A 17,912-nucleotide genomic window follows, 5' to 3' on the forward strand; every position below is an offset into this window, starting at 1 on the left:
TGGGTTATTAGAAGTCATTTTTTTATTTTACAAAATGCATAAGGTTGTGGATGAACTACAACTCACATCATGCCAAGTTACCCCCTGAAACTCCATCAATACTTAAAAGTTTGTCATGTTGGGCAATTTTACTCTAGGTGTATCATCAGTGGGTTTCAGTGTGCCCTCCAGATGCAGGATGAATTACAACTCCCTCTATGGTGGGTCAGTCTCGTCAAATCCCTCCAGTACATTCAGTTGGTCATGGGGGTTCTGTGTGCCAAGATAGGTCCAGGTCCATCATGGGTGGGGTGCAGAGTGTTCTTTGATTGCAGGTGAACTATAAATGCCAGTACCTATAACTAACAAATGTCAAGGCCAACTCCCCTCAAAACCCACCAGTAATCATATTCATATGATTATCAGAATGGCCTGACTATGACTGCGCATAATGTGGTTTTAAAGTTGTAATTGCAAAGTTTTATATGTTTTAATGCTCTTAATCACACTTAATTTTTAACTGAAATATTTATTTACCATAATTGTATATAGGATGTATATTGTTTTTAAGGCATCGAATTATTGCCTATGCTGTAAGCCGCCTTGAGTCCCCTTCGGGGTCGAGAAAGGTGGGATATAAATATAGTAAATAAATACAGAAATAAATAAATAAAGTATTTTGGCAAATCGTGTATGCTTGCCAGATTTGGTGCAGATCCATCATTGTTTGCATTGACAATGCTCACTGGATGTAAGTGAATTATAAGTCCTATGCTTGAGTGAAGGGGGGGGGCAGGGGAAAGTTCCACCTTGTCTCCTGTTCTATTCTAATAATATAATATAATATAATATAATATAATATAATATAATATAATATAATATAATATAATATAATATATATTGTATATACATATAATATTTATAATATTATAATGTAATGCAATGTAATACTAATACTAATATATTATAATTATATATTTATATTACATGTAATAATATTACAATATAATTCATATAGTACAATATAGCAATATTTAAAACTGATATTGTACTATGCTAATAATATAATATATTGTATGTATATATACCTTGTAAACCGCTCTGAGTCCCCTTCGGAGTGAGAAGGGCGGCATATAAATGTCGTAAATAAAGAAATATACATTAAGTTGAATTTCCCCCAAACTTCTCCAGTATTTTTCTTTGGTCATGGGGGGTTCTGTGTGCCAAATGTGGTCCATTGTGAGTAGGGCTCACAGCACTCTGACTTGATGCAGGGTGAACCACAACTTCCATCATGCCTCACCGCCGTTCCTAACTATGAGTTGTTGTGGGAAGTTTGTAACACAAGGACTGCCTGTGTATATTTTTGAGGGGGGGGGGGAAATCTAGTAGTGGGGGTGGCCAGCAAGATGCCGTCTGAAAAGGTCCTCTGAGAGACTGATGCATTCTGTAACCACTAATAGTTGCCAACTCTAAGCTAAGTAACCAAGAAGACTATTTACTTTCCTACATTCTGCTGGACTGATGCAAGACCTTACCTCTTCTCTGAGTCGCTTTGCCTATATGTCCTGAAATGCCACTGAATGGTGTTGAGGCAAGATGAGCAGCACGAGCAAAATCCTTGGAGCTGTTTGGACTGGGAGCCAGGGTTTTATTGCACTGATTCGCCCACACAGTGAAGTCACCTGTCATGCCCTCAGGTAGCTGAGTTACCTCCTAAGGATGACAAAATACACACAAGATTGCATCCACCTTTCCATTCAAAGCAGAGAAATGAAAGGTTGCTTACCTGTAACCGTAGTTTCCCTAGTGGTATGCTGTGAATCCGCACTAATGGTATCTCTCTGCGCATGCGCAGCTTAGCTCGGACTTTTACAGTTAAAATTCAAAAAAGGACGGCGGTTGGCCCCGCGCACACTCCCCTGATAGCATAAATAGCCCGCGGAAGGCTAACCGCCTCAGTTCTCTTCGGCCGCAAAATCACTGCTCAAAGAGGAGGCATGACAAACTGCGGGGAGGATGGGCGGGGCCGTGCGGATTCACAGCATACCACTAGGGAAACTACGGTTACAGGTAAGCAACCTTTCATTTTCCCTGCGTGGCTATGCTGTGAATGCGCACTAATGGTAGTAGACTAGCAAGCTACTCACCGTGGCTGGTGGGCGTCATGCCACCGCAGAAAAAAGCACAGCTCGACCGAAGGAAGCATCCTTCTTCGATGTCAAATCCAGCTTGTAATGTGTCACAAAAGTCATCGGTGTAGACCACGTGGCTGCACGACAGATTGCTTCCAATGGCACACCTTTCATAAAAGCCGCCGACGCAGATTGTGCTCTTGTCGAATGGCCTTTGACCCCAAGCGGGAGTTCCCGTCCCGATCTCTGGTACGCCAACTTGATAACTGATACAAGCCAAGCCGACAAACGCTGAGAGGATATGGGAAGCCCCAAGGAGTCTTGACGATATTTTATGAACAGTCTCGTAGTCTTTCTTACGTCTTTAGTTCGATCAATGTAAAAGGCAATGGCCCTACGGACATCTAACAGATGGAGCCTTCGTTCTAGTGATGTGGAAGGTTCCTGGAAGAAGGCTGGTAGCACAAGTTCTTGAGACATGTGGAAGTTTGATGTTACTTTGGGTAGGAAAGAGATGTCTGTGCGGAGCACCACTTTATCTTTATGGATACGGAGATAAGGTGGGTCTACCCTCAGTGCACACAGCTCGCTCACCCTTCTTGCTGATGTGATTGCAACCAGGAAGGAGACTTTCCATGTCAAGTAGGACATGTGGCACGTAGCCATCGGTTCATAAGGAGGGCCCTGAAGGGACTCCAACACTAATTCCAAACACCACGACGGAGCTACTGGGGTAACAGCTGGTCTCTTGTTCCCCATCCCTTTTAGGAAAAGCTTGACATAATAGTCTGTAAAAAGTGATGGATGTCCCTGTTTTCTCCTATGCCACGATAACGCAGCCAGGTAGCACTTAACCGACGATAAAGTATATCCTGAGTCCATTAAAGTACCAAGGAACTCTAACACCTCTGTAATTGGTGCTGTAACTGGATCTTTCCCTCTCGAAGTTACAAAGTCTATGAAGCGCTTCACCTTGTATGTATAAGAGCGCCTGGTGGAGGGTTTATGTGCTGCATCCAAGACTTCCCGAACTGTCGCAGACAGGTTGTCGGTTAGTCCCTGAGCAGCAATCTCCAAGCTGTCAGTTTCAATGTGTGAACATCGGGATAGAACACTTTGCCGTTTTGTGTCGTCAGGAGGTCCGCTCTGGTTGGCAGACGTCTGTACGCTCCCTGTGACATCTCCAGAAGAGCCGCAAACCACGGTTGCCGGGGCCACCATGGCGCGATCAAAATGCATTTGCTCCTGTCTCGTCGTAGCTTCGTGATTACTTTGAGTAACAGGGGGAACGGGGGAAATGCATATAGGTAACCCTTTGCCCACCCCAGAAGAAAGGCGTCCCCCAGACATCCCTGATTGTAATTTGGGTGCCTGCGAGCACAATATTGGGGACACTTCGCGTTCTCCTTGGACGCGAAGAGATCTAATTCTGGAGTCCCCCATGCATGGAAAATGAGGTCCAGTTCCTCCTGATTGAGGGACCATTCGTGGGTAGATAGAGGAGACCTGCTGAGCACATCTGCCAGTACATTCTCCTCCCCTGGCAAATGAACCGCTACTAGATGGATGCCCCTGGCTATACACCAGTCCCAAATGTGTAATGTCTGGATCAACAGTGGGTGTGACCTGGTTCCCCCCTGCTTGTTTATGTAAAACATAGTCGTAGTGTTGTCTGTTATCACCTGCACTACCTGACCTAACAGTGCTTGCTCGAAAGACTTCAGGGCCTTCTCCACTGCCTTTAGCTCTAACACATTGATATGGTGCACGGCTTCTTCGGGGGACCATATACCCTGGGCTGTGAGTCCCTCGAAATGCGCCCCCCAACCATGCATGGAGGAATCTGTTGTAATGATCCTTGATGGCTCGGGAAGTTGGAAGGGGTGGCCTGCCAAAACATTTGAAGGGTCTGTCCACCAATCGAGGGATTGTTTTACCATAGAGGGCATGTCCAACTTTGCATAGGGCTTGTCTACTCCACCCATGTGGGCTGACAGAAACCAAGTCTGCAGCGGCCTGAGACGGAGCCTGGCATACGGCGTGACGGTAGTCATCGAGGCCATATGGCCGAGCAGCGTCTGAACTTCCTTCACCGACACCCGATTCGCCCGAACAACCTTTACTATTAGGGCTTGTAGAGCCGCAAAGCGGTCCTCCGGCAAAAAGGCCCGTTGGCGCTCTGAATCCAGCACTGCTCCGATGAACTGGATTCTGCGGCTCGGCAGCAGGTGCGATTTCTCTGCATTGACAACCAGACCTAGGGACTGGAGAAGAGAGAGTGTGGTTTCGATGTGCATTCTCAGTCCCTCACAAGTATTTCCCACTAATAGCCAGTCGTCTATGTACGGGTAAATGGCCACGCCCTGAGTTCGAAGGTAAGCTGCAATAACAGCCATACACTTCGTGAAAACCCTTGGGGCCGTTGTCAAACCAAATGGAAGAACGTTGAAACAGAAAGCCCGCTTACCAACCATAAAGGAAAGGTATTTCCTGTGGTGTTCTGCCATTGATATGTGGAAATAAGCATCCTTTAAATCTATGGTAGCGAACCAGGCATTTTTATTAAGCAGTGGCAGAATCAATGACAAAGACACCATGCGAAACCTTTGTGAAAAAATAAACTTGTTAACTTCCCTCAAATCCAGAATAGGCCGCAGGCCCCCTCCCCGTTTTTTAATCAAGAAATACCTAGAGAAAAAACAACTTGGGATATCACTAGGGTCAATTGGGGATATAGCCCCTTTCTCCAACAACTTCGTAACTTCCTCCAGCAATGGAGGAGACTCCGGTGTGGACTTTACATTGCCCAACGGGGGCAAGGTTACAAACTCCATTGCATAACCTTCACTAATAACCCGGAGAACCCACTTATCAGTGGTTATCGAACTCCAAACATGACTAAACGGTCTTAACCTGTCAAAAAACATAACTGGTTGTGGGGGGGGCGAGGTCAAGGGAACTTCTGATCTAGGCACAATTGATTCTTTTTGAATTCTGACTACAAGGGGAACATCAAAGACGACGCTTCTGATTCCCTCCGGTCCTTGCCTTGCTGTTATAAGGCTGATACCTAGCCTTAGCATTATAGTTCAGCCTTCTATTGGGTTGGAATTTATTGTTTGAAGGCTTAAAACCAGTACTATTTGAATAACCACCAAAGTAACCTTTACGATAAGCGCCTGTTGGCTGCTGCCAACGCTGCCTCTGCTGATATCCCGGCTGCCATGGGGTGTCATATTTGGCTGCCTGCAGAACCTCCCTGGAATGTTTTATCTTCTCATCTGTAGAGGGGTCAAACAGGCCCTCCTCTGTCATTGGTAGGTCCTCGGCCAAGGAACGGCTGTCCTCAGATAAGGAGGAGGCCCGGAGCCAGGCATGACGTCGAATAGCCGTTGCCGTGGCCAACAGTTTGCCGGCTGATTCCGCCATATGCTTTCCTACATCCTTTTGAAATTTTGAGAGGGGTATAGCCTCATTCACAAACGCCCGAGGTAACCGTCTCTCTTCCAATGGTAACTTATCAACATATGGAGCCATTTGGTTCCACAAAAAACTTTGGTAACCACTAAGGTAAGTAATATAGTGTGCAATTCTAGTGAACAACCCCGCTGCTATGTGGACCTTTTTCCCTAAGGAGTCTACTTTCCTGCCTTCCTTATCAGGTGGGGAGACTGTATACTTCTTAGGTTTCTTAGACTTAGCTGCCTCCGCCACCACTGTGTTGGGGGCTGAGGGGCGAGCTATCCATTTGGCTGCTGACAAGTCAACCTTATAAAGAATGTCTACCCTTCTAGGGATGGCGGGGACAATGGAAGGGGGAACATCAGGGATTTTTGTCAGTTTCAGCAGATAAGGCAACGTTGGGAGCACTGAGGACGATGGGTTGTCCTGCTCCTCTGACGGAAACATCGGGTCATCGACTGCTGCTGATGACTTCGGGATGACAATGTCCAAGGCAGTTATCATTCTTCCTATTAACTGCATGAACTTATTGTAGTCATCAGACCGGGGAAGTGGATGATCCATGTCCTTCTCCCCTTTTGACACCTCCTCAGCTTCCTCTGAAGCATCTGAGTCAACAATGTCTGTATTAAAATCGCCAGCATGAGCACGCTCCATCATGTCCATATGGGCAGGTTGTGTGTCCCTTGGCTGGTGCCTCCAGGCCTTATTCACAGGAAACAAAGCTTGATCTGGCGCGCTGGTCTCCTTATCCAGCCCAGACTGCCTGCTGGGTCTATGAGCCCTGGGGGATGGTTGGACGTCTTCCCCGCAGTACACAATACCTTCGTTGGGAGTTACTCTGTAGATCCCTGCTTGGGGGGGGGGGTACTCATACCTCCCCCTTTGCTCCCTATAATGGGAAGATCTTGACGAAGCCACAGAAAAAGCTCTCTCCAGGCGTGCACGTCGACGCTTCCGTACTGAACAAGAAGAGTCCGAACACGTCGACGCAGAGTCACTTGAAGATGACCTCTCCCTGCGCGCACGTCTTACATTGCCTGCGCGCGATGGTGCGCGAGAGCGGCGCCGAGCCGCGCCATTCTGGGCATTCCCTGCTGCTGCCGATGCCGACGGGCCGGCTGGGGAAGCCCTGCACAGCTCCTCCTCTCTCTCGCCCGAAAGGGAAGGGGGCGGTCCCGGTGCCGAGAGCATCGGCATCGGAGGCGTGGTTTCAGACCTCTGTAATGCCTCCTGCGCACGCGCGAGGCGTGGCTTCGCCGTTGCCGCTTCCCCTTCTGCTTGCGAAGCACGCTCGCGGCGTGGCTCGGCTGGCAGCAGTTCGGGCCTGGCTTCCAGCACGGCTGAGGAGGACTCCTTCTCCTTTTCGGCCAATTGAGCCAGCCACGCTGCTCCTTTAGAGGGCCCAGTAGTTTTCTTAACTACAGGGACAGATGGCTTCGCTGGCTCGACATGTTTCGTCTTCTTGGACTTCTTCAAGGTCTTTAAGGGTAAGCCTTGCGCAGACGGAGTCTTGTCGCCATTTTGACGATCCTCTGCAGGAGGAAGTAGAGCGCGCTCGTAAAGAGCCGCTTTCAGTCTTATTTGCCTATTTTTACGTGTCTGGGGAGTAAACGCCTGGCAAATGGCACAACTTTGCGCCAGATGCCCCTCACCCAGACACGCAATGCATAAGGTATGAGAGTCATTATCCGGGATATTCGAAGGGCAAGCAGTACATCGCTTAAAACCCTTAGTTTGAGACATTTTCCTCAAAAACTCCCGGACAAAGCCTCAATGAAGCAAAAAAGTTTTTCTTCGAAACCGAGCTGTTTGCGTCTAGCGCGGATGAAGAGAACTGAGGCGGTTAGCCTTCCGCGGGCTATTTATGCTATCAGGGGAGTGTGCGCGGGGCCAACCGCCGTCCTTTTTTGAATTTTAACTGTAAAAGTCCGAGCTAAGCTGCGCATGCGCAGAGAGATACCATTAGTGCGCATTCACAGCATAGCCACGCAGGGAAACTGAATTTCATCCATCAATCCATGTTAAAAAGCCAGTTTGGGCTACAACTCCCAATATCCCCAGCTGAAAAACCTGGAGGGTGGGGGCTATCCTAATTTCTTTAGGGAGGGCATTCCAAAGCCAGGGGGCCACCACCAAGAAGGCCCTTTCTCTCGTCCCCCACCAACCACACTTGAGACGGAGGTGGGACTCAAAGAAGGACCTCTCTGCTCGGTTCATAGAAGGAGATGCAGTCTCATAGCCACGTATTCTAAAAATTGAATTATTTTTTTAAAAAGCTCAGGAGGGAGAACATCCCCCTCCTCACCAATTTGTATATGAACTCTTTTTTAAAAACGAATGAAAGTCAGAAGTCCTAAACAATCTGCTAAACACTAGAAAATCCACTGGATCAACAATCTCTGTTCTAACAACATTGCAGAAAATTCCATTGAGATTCATTTTGAAAAGAAGGGGGATACAAATCTAATTCAATAAATAACAACAAAAAGCCTCTTGCCATTGCATTGTGTTCACACAATGAGCAATCATATGAACCCCCTTGTTTGTGTCCCAGTATGAGTGCTTCTCCTCATACTGGAGATAACATACAGTCATGATGATTGACTTTATGTTACCTCCAGTGAGAGATTAATAAACTAATTCTCCAATAGGTTTACAACCCACCCCCTACAATATTCAAGTTGGCCATTAGCATTTTTCAATGTATTGATTTCCCAAACTTATTCTATTATGGGCCTTCTTCAGAAGGTTGTTTGAAAATTACACACTTTATAACAGGCATGGGCAAACTTTGGCTCTCCAGGTGTTTTGGACTTCAACTCCCACAATTCCTAACAGCCTACCGGCTGTTGAAGTCCAAAACACCTGGAGGGCCAAAGTTTGCCCATGCCTGCTTTATAACATGGGTGAGAGTTGTAGTCACACCTCTAGAAGCTGGACTACAACTTCCAACACCCCTATTGTCCACTGGTAATGGACAACAGAAGTTATATGAGCCAGCAACACATGAAAACCCAGATGTTGCCGGTCTGTAATTCCAACTGTCCATTACCAGTGGAATTGCAAATAGTTCCTTCTCATTTTATAGACTGCAGAGCAAGATCAACAACTAGATCCCAATAGTATATTGACCGAAACTCATATGAAAAATTAATACAGCATTGCTAATACTAAATTAGGTTGTTTTGAGTGAAACATTGGGAGAAAGTAAGGATAGAAACCATAAAAATAAGCTAACAAAGAAACCACCGGTAAGTATCTTCATTACAAAGGCCATATACTTACTGCTGGTTTGGCTGCACAGTCTACTATGGGACGTTCACCCAAAACTCTGGCTTCTGTTGACTTTGGACATGGTTGTGGGACTCTAGAAAAGAGAGACAACTTCAGTCTTCAGGTAAAACAAATTACGCAGAAATCAAATGGTTCACAATAGTAACTGTTCTGTATGCTATACTAGCAGAACGCAAAAGACAAAAAGGCTATGAGTCCACTCACATGATCTAACTCTGTATTAAACATTACTACAAATGAGTTGACTTATATGCTCCCCTTCCACTTTCCTTTCTAGTGTGCAGGGAGGAAAATGATTAAATACAGTAGAATGCCTCAAGCCACTTACTAAAATCTGCATTGTGGTATCTGAAGCAGGGTTTGTTTTCGGCATACAAACTCTGGTTTGTTGGAACCATGACTTGTTGTAACGTCTGTATCTACAACTATGTCTCCCTGGCTCATCTCTCTAGAGGTCAACTCAGAGTCTGTCAGGGGTGCTTTGAATGCAATATTCCTGCTTCTTGGCAAGGGGTTGGACTGGATGGCCCATGAAGTCTCTTCCAACTCTATGATTCTATATGCAATTTATGGCTTTTAATTAAATGTTTAAAATACAAATACTGAAAAGTAAGACAACAAAAGAAAGGAGAAAAGGTTAAAAAAGGGAAGTGGAGGCTATGAACATGGGCAAAGCATATTGATTAGTGAAAGTTGACTATGGAAGTTGACTATGTATCCAAAAATAAATATTATTGACTTCCGTAAAATATACATTTGTGTATGGGTAAAGCACATCTTATTGCTGAGGAATGAATAACGAATGTTTATCTTTCTAACCCTGGAGTATGAGTCTTTAAGTAACAGTAAAAGAATATAAGGTTCAACTACATTGGACACTGTCTCAGGAAAATAATTTAAAAGTAGCGTATAAGCCGAGTTTGAAAAAGCCCCGCTCAACTTGTGCTCAAGTCAAAGTATTTATTATTTTGACTATGTTATTATTATTATTTGTATTACATTTATTATTTTACTATTACTATATTTACTATTATTATTGCATTTGCATTATTTTACTCTATTATTTTATTACACTTAGTAGTTTATTCTATTTATTATTGATATTATTTCATTTATTATTTTACTCTTATTGTTATTATTACATTTATTATTTTACTCTCTTTATTATTATTGGAAGGATAGGTAAGCACATGTACATGGAAGATGGTTAGAATAATGGTTTAATCAGAGTTGGGCAATCTTATCTTAAATTACAGTTTTATGCATTTAACACTGATGCCTCAATTAATGTAATTTTATTGGTATCTATTTTTATTTTGAATTTTACCAGTAGCTGCTGCATTTCCCACCCTTGGCTTATACTTGAGGTCAATAAGTTTCCCAGTTGTTTGTTTGGATCGGCTTATATTTGCATTTACACGGTACCGTCATTCACAAATATCAAATATCAAAGATTTTTCTAAATCTAAACTGCTAGATTGCATTACATTTAACCAAAAAGGGGCAATCACTGAATACATCCCTATCAGAAGACACAAGGAAGTGTTGCCTGTGTTACATTTATCAACACTGAAGTGTAGTCAACAAATTCTCCCTAAAAAGATGTACTGACATGCAATGTATCTGAAACACCAATATTTCCTGAATCAAATATAGTTTTAAATCTAAAGCTAAGGCAATTCTCCTTTGACTGACTTGCATAAGACAGTAACTCTTTATTCTACTCAAAATTTCTACACTTTTCCTCAAGTCTCCAAATTTCATTCCCTGAACTTTATGAGACAATGCCATGACTTTAATCCACACACATACACAGGCTATTTCAACTCACCCGGCATTCTCATCTTCAAAAATAGTAAAAGCAGGTGGATCAGGGACAACAGGCACATTGACATTGGGGGCTTCACATGGTCCTAAAATGAATTTTTAGAAGGAAAATAATATAAATAAGTTAGTCTTTTCCAAAGAAGGAAGGAGAGAATACTGAAGATTAGGATCAATCAGACGTGTGTTCCCCAATACTATTGGATTACACATCTAATCATCTTTTCATACATTGGCTTAAGTAGATTAGGGCTGAAGCAGTGGTTCCCAACCTTTTTTTGACCAGGGACCACTCTCCAAGATTAGTACCAAAAGGGTTACGAATCGGTTTTAGGTCAACTTTAGATTCGGTTTGGTTATTTGGATGCCGATTCAGAAAATTGCATTGATAGACCACATCACCTCTAGTTATTGATACAAAACATATGCCATCTAGTAGTTGCCATCTGCTCACCCATAGAAAAGCATATTTAATAAGCCTCGGTGCTATAAGAGGGTTTTGTGAGACTCTTGTTGCAACACTGTAGTAATGGTGAGGCCACGGATCACATTTTAGTTCTTGAAGACCACTGGTGGTCCATGGTCCACAGGTTGGGAGTCACTGATCTAAAGGGCCATATGCCACATGCACACTGACTTATGACAACATTGGCATGTTAATCCGAGCTTCATTATGTATTAAATAAGTGTGCTCCAATTTTTACCTGCCGCTCGCCTAATTTCATTACAGAAACCTCTGGTGTGCTTTACAAATCAGGCAGCTGTTGATGTGTCTGCACTCAATACAGATTCAGGCCTCTTCTACACTGCCATATACACTACACTACACACATCCACATGATCTGCTTTGAATTGGATTATATGACTCTACACTGCCACAGAATCCAGTTCAAAGCAGATAATCTGAATTTTATATGGCAGTGTAGAAGGGGGTCTCACTGAGGGCCAAGGGATCAAGAATATTGTCTCCCTCTGAATACTCTGGTGGTTGACTTTTGTCAATTCCTTCCTATTAGCAAAAGATTTCTCTTTGACCTCAAATAGTCTAAAACATGGTGGAATTGCCCTTTGTCTTCAAGGTAACACAAAGGGACAAATATATTCATTCTGAAGCTCCCAAGGCCTCCCAAGGGTGCCCTCAACAGGTGTGGTCTTAAAAATCAGAACCGTTATGGCTCCAATTCTATCATCAGCTCTATCACTCCCAAGGGTGCCTTGGTGGTGCAGTCGGTTAAACCGCTGAGCTGCTGAACTTGCTGACCGAAAGGCATTTCAAGTTCACGAAGTGAGCTGAGCTCCCAATGTTAGCCCCAGCTTCTGCAAACCTAGCCATTTGAAAACATGCAAATGTGAGTAGATCAATAGGTACTGCTTTTGCAGGAAGGTAACGGTGCTGCTCCATGCAGTCATGCTGGCCACATTACCTTGGGGGTGCCTACAGACAACGCCGGCTCTTTGGCTTAGAACTGGAGATAAGCACCACTGATTCAGTAAGATAGTAATTCATCTTTCTGACTCTTGGCATGAGAAATTCAACAGTGTATTCCTATTTTGGAATTAGCCAAGCTGAAAGGAGGATACTATTGAAAATACAACTTCTCTGACTTCTGAATGCTGGTAATGAGTAGATTGGAAAAGGAAGATTCATCAGCGTGATGTATCAAGCATTTGTTATACCTTTATTTCTACAGTAGGCCTCAAATTGCTCTTCCTCTTCTGAAAGCATAGTGATGTCTCTTATCGAAGGTGCGTGGAACACATTCATGATGAAACCTTGCAAGGCAAAATAAAATAAAATTTAACAGGAGCAGTAAAAAAAAAAAAAGCAAACCCTAAACACGCTGAAACAAGAATACAGCTTGCTGAGTTCACACACGTCTGCTCCCTGCTTTAGTCCCGTGCCAGAGGTTATAGTGCACCACTTTACACTAAAGCAGTCCTAGGGTTTATCTTGCCCTTCACGATCAGCTCTCATCCACCATCCAAAAACTCTCATCCAAAAACTTCCTAGTGGCTTAAACTTTAAAATGAGTACATGAATGAGCATTTTACCACAGGGTTCATTATGCCAGAATGTTTGTATATACATATATTCAGCCTTTCTGTGCTGAAAGCCACGCTGGTTAACAACATCAAAACAATTCAATGCAAGGTCAACCAAGAAGGAATACAGGCCATACATTCTTTTTTGGAGGAGAAATTCTCACTTCTAATTATGCAAATTGCCAGACTTCCCAGCATATCCATGTTCTCAGGCCCCAATCTGAAATGCAGGTCAAATTTATATAATACAGAGCATGCTTCAAACTCTTTAAAACAGATTGATGGGGGTTCCATCTGCACAGAGGATTTTTTGAATAAGGAGTCCTATACCTACCCAGAGCTTCTTTTGTATGAAGAGTTGGAGATGGAAGTACTTTAGACAGTGTCAAGTTTGATGTGTTTGGAGTTGCCTGACGATTTTCAAACAAAGCAGAAGAGTCTCTACTACCTGAAGCTTAAAAGATAAAAAGAATGCTTTAAGTAACTTTTACTGTATATACCCAAGTATAAACCGAGTTTTTCAGCCTCCTTTTTAGGTCGGCTTATAATCGAGTCAAGGTTATTTATTATTTTACTCTGTTATTATTATTATTATTATTATTATTATTATTATAATATTTATTATTTCACACTCTTTATTATTACATTTATTATTTCTCTCTATTTATTATTATTATATTTATTATTTTATTCTATTTCTACTGTTATTATTACATTTATTATTTTACTCTATTGTTGTTATATTTACATTATTTTATGTTATTGTTATATTTATTATTTTACCCTATTATTATTGTTATTATATTTATTATTTTACTCTATTTCTACTGTTATTATTACATTTATTATTTTACTCTATTATTATTGGAAGGATAAGTAAGCACATTTACATTGAAGAAGGTTAGAAGGGTTTCATCAGAGTTGGGCAGTCTTACCTTATATTACAGTTTTATGTAAATATTTAAAAACATTTAACCTACTGATGCCTCAATTAATGTAATGTTATTAGTATCTACTTTTATTTCGAAATTTACTAGTAGCTGCTGCATTTCCCACCCTCGGTTTATATTCAAGTCAATAAGTTTTCCCAGGTTTCTTTGTGGTAAAATTAGGTGCCTCAGCTTATATTCGGGTGGGCTTATAACTGAGCAAATACGGTATATCACAATAGCCATTTTAATGAATTCATTGGTTTCCTGCTGTCTTACAGGACGCATAGACTATTACAAAAGCAGTAGAGGTGATAATTACCTCTAATTTCCATGGAATGCTGCAGCTTCTGATGAGAATTGTTCAAGTACCTGCACAGAAAAGCCAGCATATATTTTATTCAGTATCAGTTTCATTCTAAGGCAGACTAATTCCTTTATCAAGGTCCCCTGGGAACAGAGGTCACCAGGTGCTGCTCTGATTTACACACAAAACAGGCAAACATTCAATGCCCGTAAGCAAATACAGACACCTCAAAATAATGTAAAATAATAACCGTAAACTTGTAATAAAAGAGAAATTAACATCAAAATGAATAACAGAATGAGTAATCAAATAAATACTTGACTGAAAACATTAGGAAGAACTTCCTAAGAGTAAGGAGCTGTTGGAGAGTGGCATAGGCTGCCTGGAAGTATGGTGGAGTCTCCTTCTCTGGAGGCTTTTCTGCAGAGACTGTCTATTGGGAGTGTTTTGATTGTGCCTTCTTGCATGGCAGGGGGTTGGACCGGATGACTCTTGGGGGTCTCTTCCAGCTCTAGGATTCTATATCAGGAGTAGGCAATACGAGGTCTCATGGATACTCTTTTTGTCTCCAGCCAACCATCTTATCCTGACCGAGGCTGACCCTTTTTAGGATCCAAACGTTTCCTGTGTTTTCTTCACTTTCTGCCTCCGAAAGAGAAGAGGAAGGTGACGAGCAGGCAGGGAGGAGGCTTGGGGAGAACCCCCCCCTTCCTGGTCTGCCCAGCCCACCCCGGCCCACTATGCGGCCCCCAAGTTACAAAGTTTGCCCATGTCTAACTCCTCTCAATGTGAAGAGCTGACTGTATTTCTGATATCCCAGATCCAAACCATTTAGGCCTTCCTAGGTCAAAACCTGTTCAGTGAATTCAATTCAGAAGCCATCCGGAACCTAGGGCAGTTCTTGTAATGTCAGTGTTACATAATTTCTCAAACGCACACTTGACAATAGACTGACTGCTTTATTTTGCATCACTATTATTACCATTACTTTCATTTTCTTTCACTATGCCATCTTTTTGCCAAAACCAGAACTCTAAATGGCTTACAGCACTAGCTGTAGCTCAGGCCTGCTCTAGCTTCTGAACAGTCCCATACAGGGTAATTAACAAATGGGCCATTGTGTTCACATCTGTTTTCAATAGGAAAGGGTGCAGGAAACAATCTGGGGAGATTCATTCTTGGGATGCTTGGGTAAAATTAAGACAAAATATTGAAACATACAGTCACACAGACATCTAGTTTTTTAACTTACTCTTCGCTGTTGTGAAAACTGTGGGAGACGACAGCACATTTCTGTGGTGGCTGAACCGAACTGTCACAGCTGACTTGGAGTCTATGGAAACTGTTCTCACAATCTTCAAGACCAAGCTGAACTTTGGCTGTGTCACAAGAAATATAAAATGTAGATTTGATATGTGTGAGCATGAATGGAATTGTATGGAAGATAAATGAATCACAGCTAATAATTTTGGAGACACCATTCTAAAAGACCAAGGACAGCAATGACTAAATCATTTACTACCTGCTTGCTGGACTGTAATTAAAAGTTGCTAATGAGAACCAAAAAGTAAACTGTGATAAGAACTGTGACAGTGATCAGAGAATATGTTTACAATGTTAAGAAGGAAGTCAACACAAGGATAACACAGATAACGCGGCGCTCAGGGAGCACACAACTCCTTTGTTGCGCCAGCTCCACTGGCTGCCAGTCTGCTACTGAGCACAATTCAAAGGGCTGACTTTAGCCTATAAAGCCCTAAACGGTTCTGGGCCTGCTTATCTGTCCGAAAGTATCTCTCTTTATGAACCATCCAGGAATTTAAGATCTTCTGGAGAGGCCCTGCTCTCTGTCCTGCCTTCTTCACAGGTTCGGTTGGAGGGGACAAGAGATAGGGCCTTTTCAGTGGTGGCCCCTCGACTATGGAACACCCTCCCCAGAGATATTAGATCGGCTCCCACTCTCCTAACATTCCAAAAAAAGCCAAAACCTGGCTTTGTGAGCAGGCTTTCTCAAATGCAATGTAGTAAATAATTACTTGACCTCGGAACGGCTGGACAATTGCAATCGGATAAAGATTCTGGAAATTAGATACAGAGGATTTATGTTTTATTGATTTTATTGTTTATGGAATTTTAAGGATGTTTATATGCTTTTAACTGTTTATATCATGTTTACAACATGAGGAGACAGCAAAGCCTAGAGAAGACAATTATGCTGGGGAAAGTGGAAGGTAAAAGGAAGAGGGGCCGACCAAGGGCAAGATGGATGGATGGCATCCTTGAAGTGACTGGACTGACCTTGAAGGAGCTGGGGGTGGTGACGGCCGACAGGGAGCTCTGGTGTGGGCTGGTCCATGAGGTCACGAAGAGTTGGAGACGACAGAACGAATGAACAACAGCAAACTGTTTATATTATTGTGGCATCGAATTGTGCCGGTTTTGTAAACCGCCCTGAGTCACCCTCGGGCTGAGAAGGGCGGTATAGAAATACAGTAAGTAAATAAATAAATAACACAAATCAAGAAGAATCAACATCAGTCCAGACATCTATCATTAATTTACAACTTTAGAACTACATCAGCAGAAAATTCCTATAAAAGACTCAATCTAACAATTCTCAAATTGTGACAGACAGAGACGCTGTTCACCTGCTACGCTCTGCTCCATTGGGAAGGAGAGAGATATTGTACATATGGAAAGTGTCATAACTGCTATGGGAAAGCAGGATTCTGTACACTTTGGGCCTCAAGAAGAAAAAGTGTGTTTTGGAGTCATGATATTTTTGCAGGGAGTCAGGTTCTGCTGTATGGAAAACAGGGATCTGATCCTTGGCATTTTGGAGTTATGAAAGTTTTCATACTATGCGTTGGCAGGTTGCAGGGAAGCAGGGCCTGGCCTAAACAGGTGTTCTTCTCCAAGGAGGGAGAAAAGGATATGGTAATATTTGTATGCATGATGGATGCATGCGCACATGTGCGAAGCCTGAGTAAAAATGTAAACCCCTTTCTTTCTTTCTTTCTTTCTTTCTTTGTTAGCCAATATAACCGTAAGTTGTTTGTAAATCCAATGTAGTGACATAGAATCTGTATATCAAATGTGTAAAAGTGTAAAAGTTCTGATATACCCTTTCACCCTGGAAATTGCAATAAAAAGAACCTATGTATTGTCGAAGGCTTTCATGGCCGGAATCACCTCTGCAGGAGTCTACCGTATACCATGCAACTGTGGACAAGTCTAGATAGGGACCACCAAACGCAGCAATGCCCAAACACAAATGAAGGAACATGAAAGGCACTGCAGACTACTTCAATCAGAGAAGTCAGCGATAGCAGAGCACCTGATCTACCAATCTGGACACAGAATATTATTTGAAAACACAGAAATGCTGTCCCACTCTAACAGCTACCATGTCAGGCTACACAGAGAAGCCACTGAAATCCACAAGCATGTGAACAATTTCAACAGAAAGGAAGAAAACATAAAAATGAACAAAATCTGGCTACCAGTATTAAAAAAAACCCTAAAAATATAACAGTAAATAAAGAACAACACTCAAACACAGGGGAACCTCAGGCAAGAAATAGTCAGGGACAGCTAATCACCTTTCAACAAAGGATTCCCCCGGGCAGTAACAAGTCACACCTAAAAACTGTCAGGCCATCAAATGCTAATCAAGGTGGCCAATTGCAACATTCACACTTGCCTCCAACAGACAAGAGTTATTTCTCCCACTCTGGACTTCCCACAGATATATAAACCCAATTTTCCTAGTTTCCAACAGACCTCACAACCTCTGAGGATGCCTGCCATAGATGCAGGCGAAACCTCAGGAGAGAATGCTTCTAGAACATGGCCATAAAAAACCTACAACAACTCAAAATAATCTATGCTTTAAAGTTATTGAAAAGTTATTCATGACAACTGCAGCCCTTTCAC

At 42.7% G+C, this 17,912-nt stretch overlaps 1 protein-coding gene across 1 annotated transcript in view; it reads right to left on the reverse strand.

Moving 5' to 3' along the window:
• Positions 1–17,912, reverse strand: part of BUB1 (BUB1 mitotic checkpoint serine/threonine kinase) — a 46,767-nt gene that overhangs the window by 11,825 nt on the left and 17,030 nt on the right. The window contains exons 11-17 of the mRNA XM_060754481.2: positions 15,229–15,355; positions 13,992–14,041; positions 13,075–13,194; positions 12,375–12,470; positions 10,705–10,786; positions 8,865–8,946; positions 1,518–1,695 (exon numbers count right to left, since the gene is read on the reverse strand). Of these exons, the coding sequence (XP_060610464.2) occupies positions 1,518–1,695; positions 8,865–8,946; positions 10,705–10,786; positions 12,375–12,470; positions 13,075–13,194; positions 13,992–14,041; positions 15,229–15,355 (735 nt within the window). The remainder of the gene's footprint in view (positions 1–1,517; positions 1,696–8,864; positions 8,947–10,704; positions 10,787–12,374; positions 12,471–13,074; positions 13,195–13,991; positions 14,042–15,228; positions 15,356–17,912) is intronic.

The sequence above is a fragment of the Anolis sagrei genome, chromosome 1 (genome assembly GCF_037176765.1).
Source record: "Anolis sagrei isolate rAnoSag1 chromosome 1, rAnoSag1.mat, whole genome shotgun sequence".
Lineage (NCBI taxonomy): Eukaryota > Metazoa > Chordata > Lepidosauria > Squamata > Dactyloidae > Anolis > Anolis sagrei.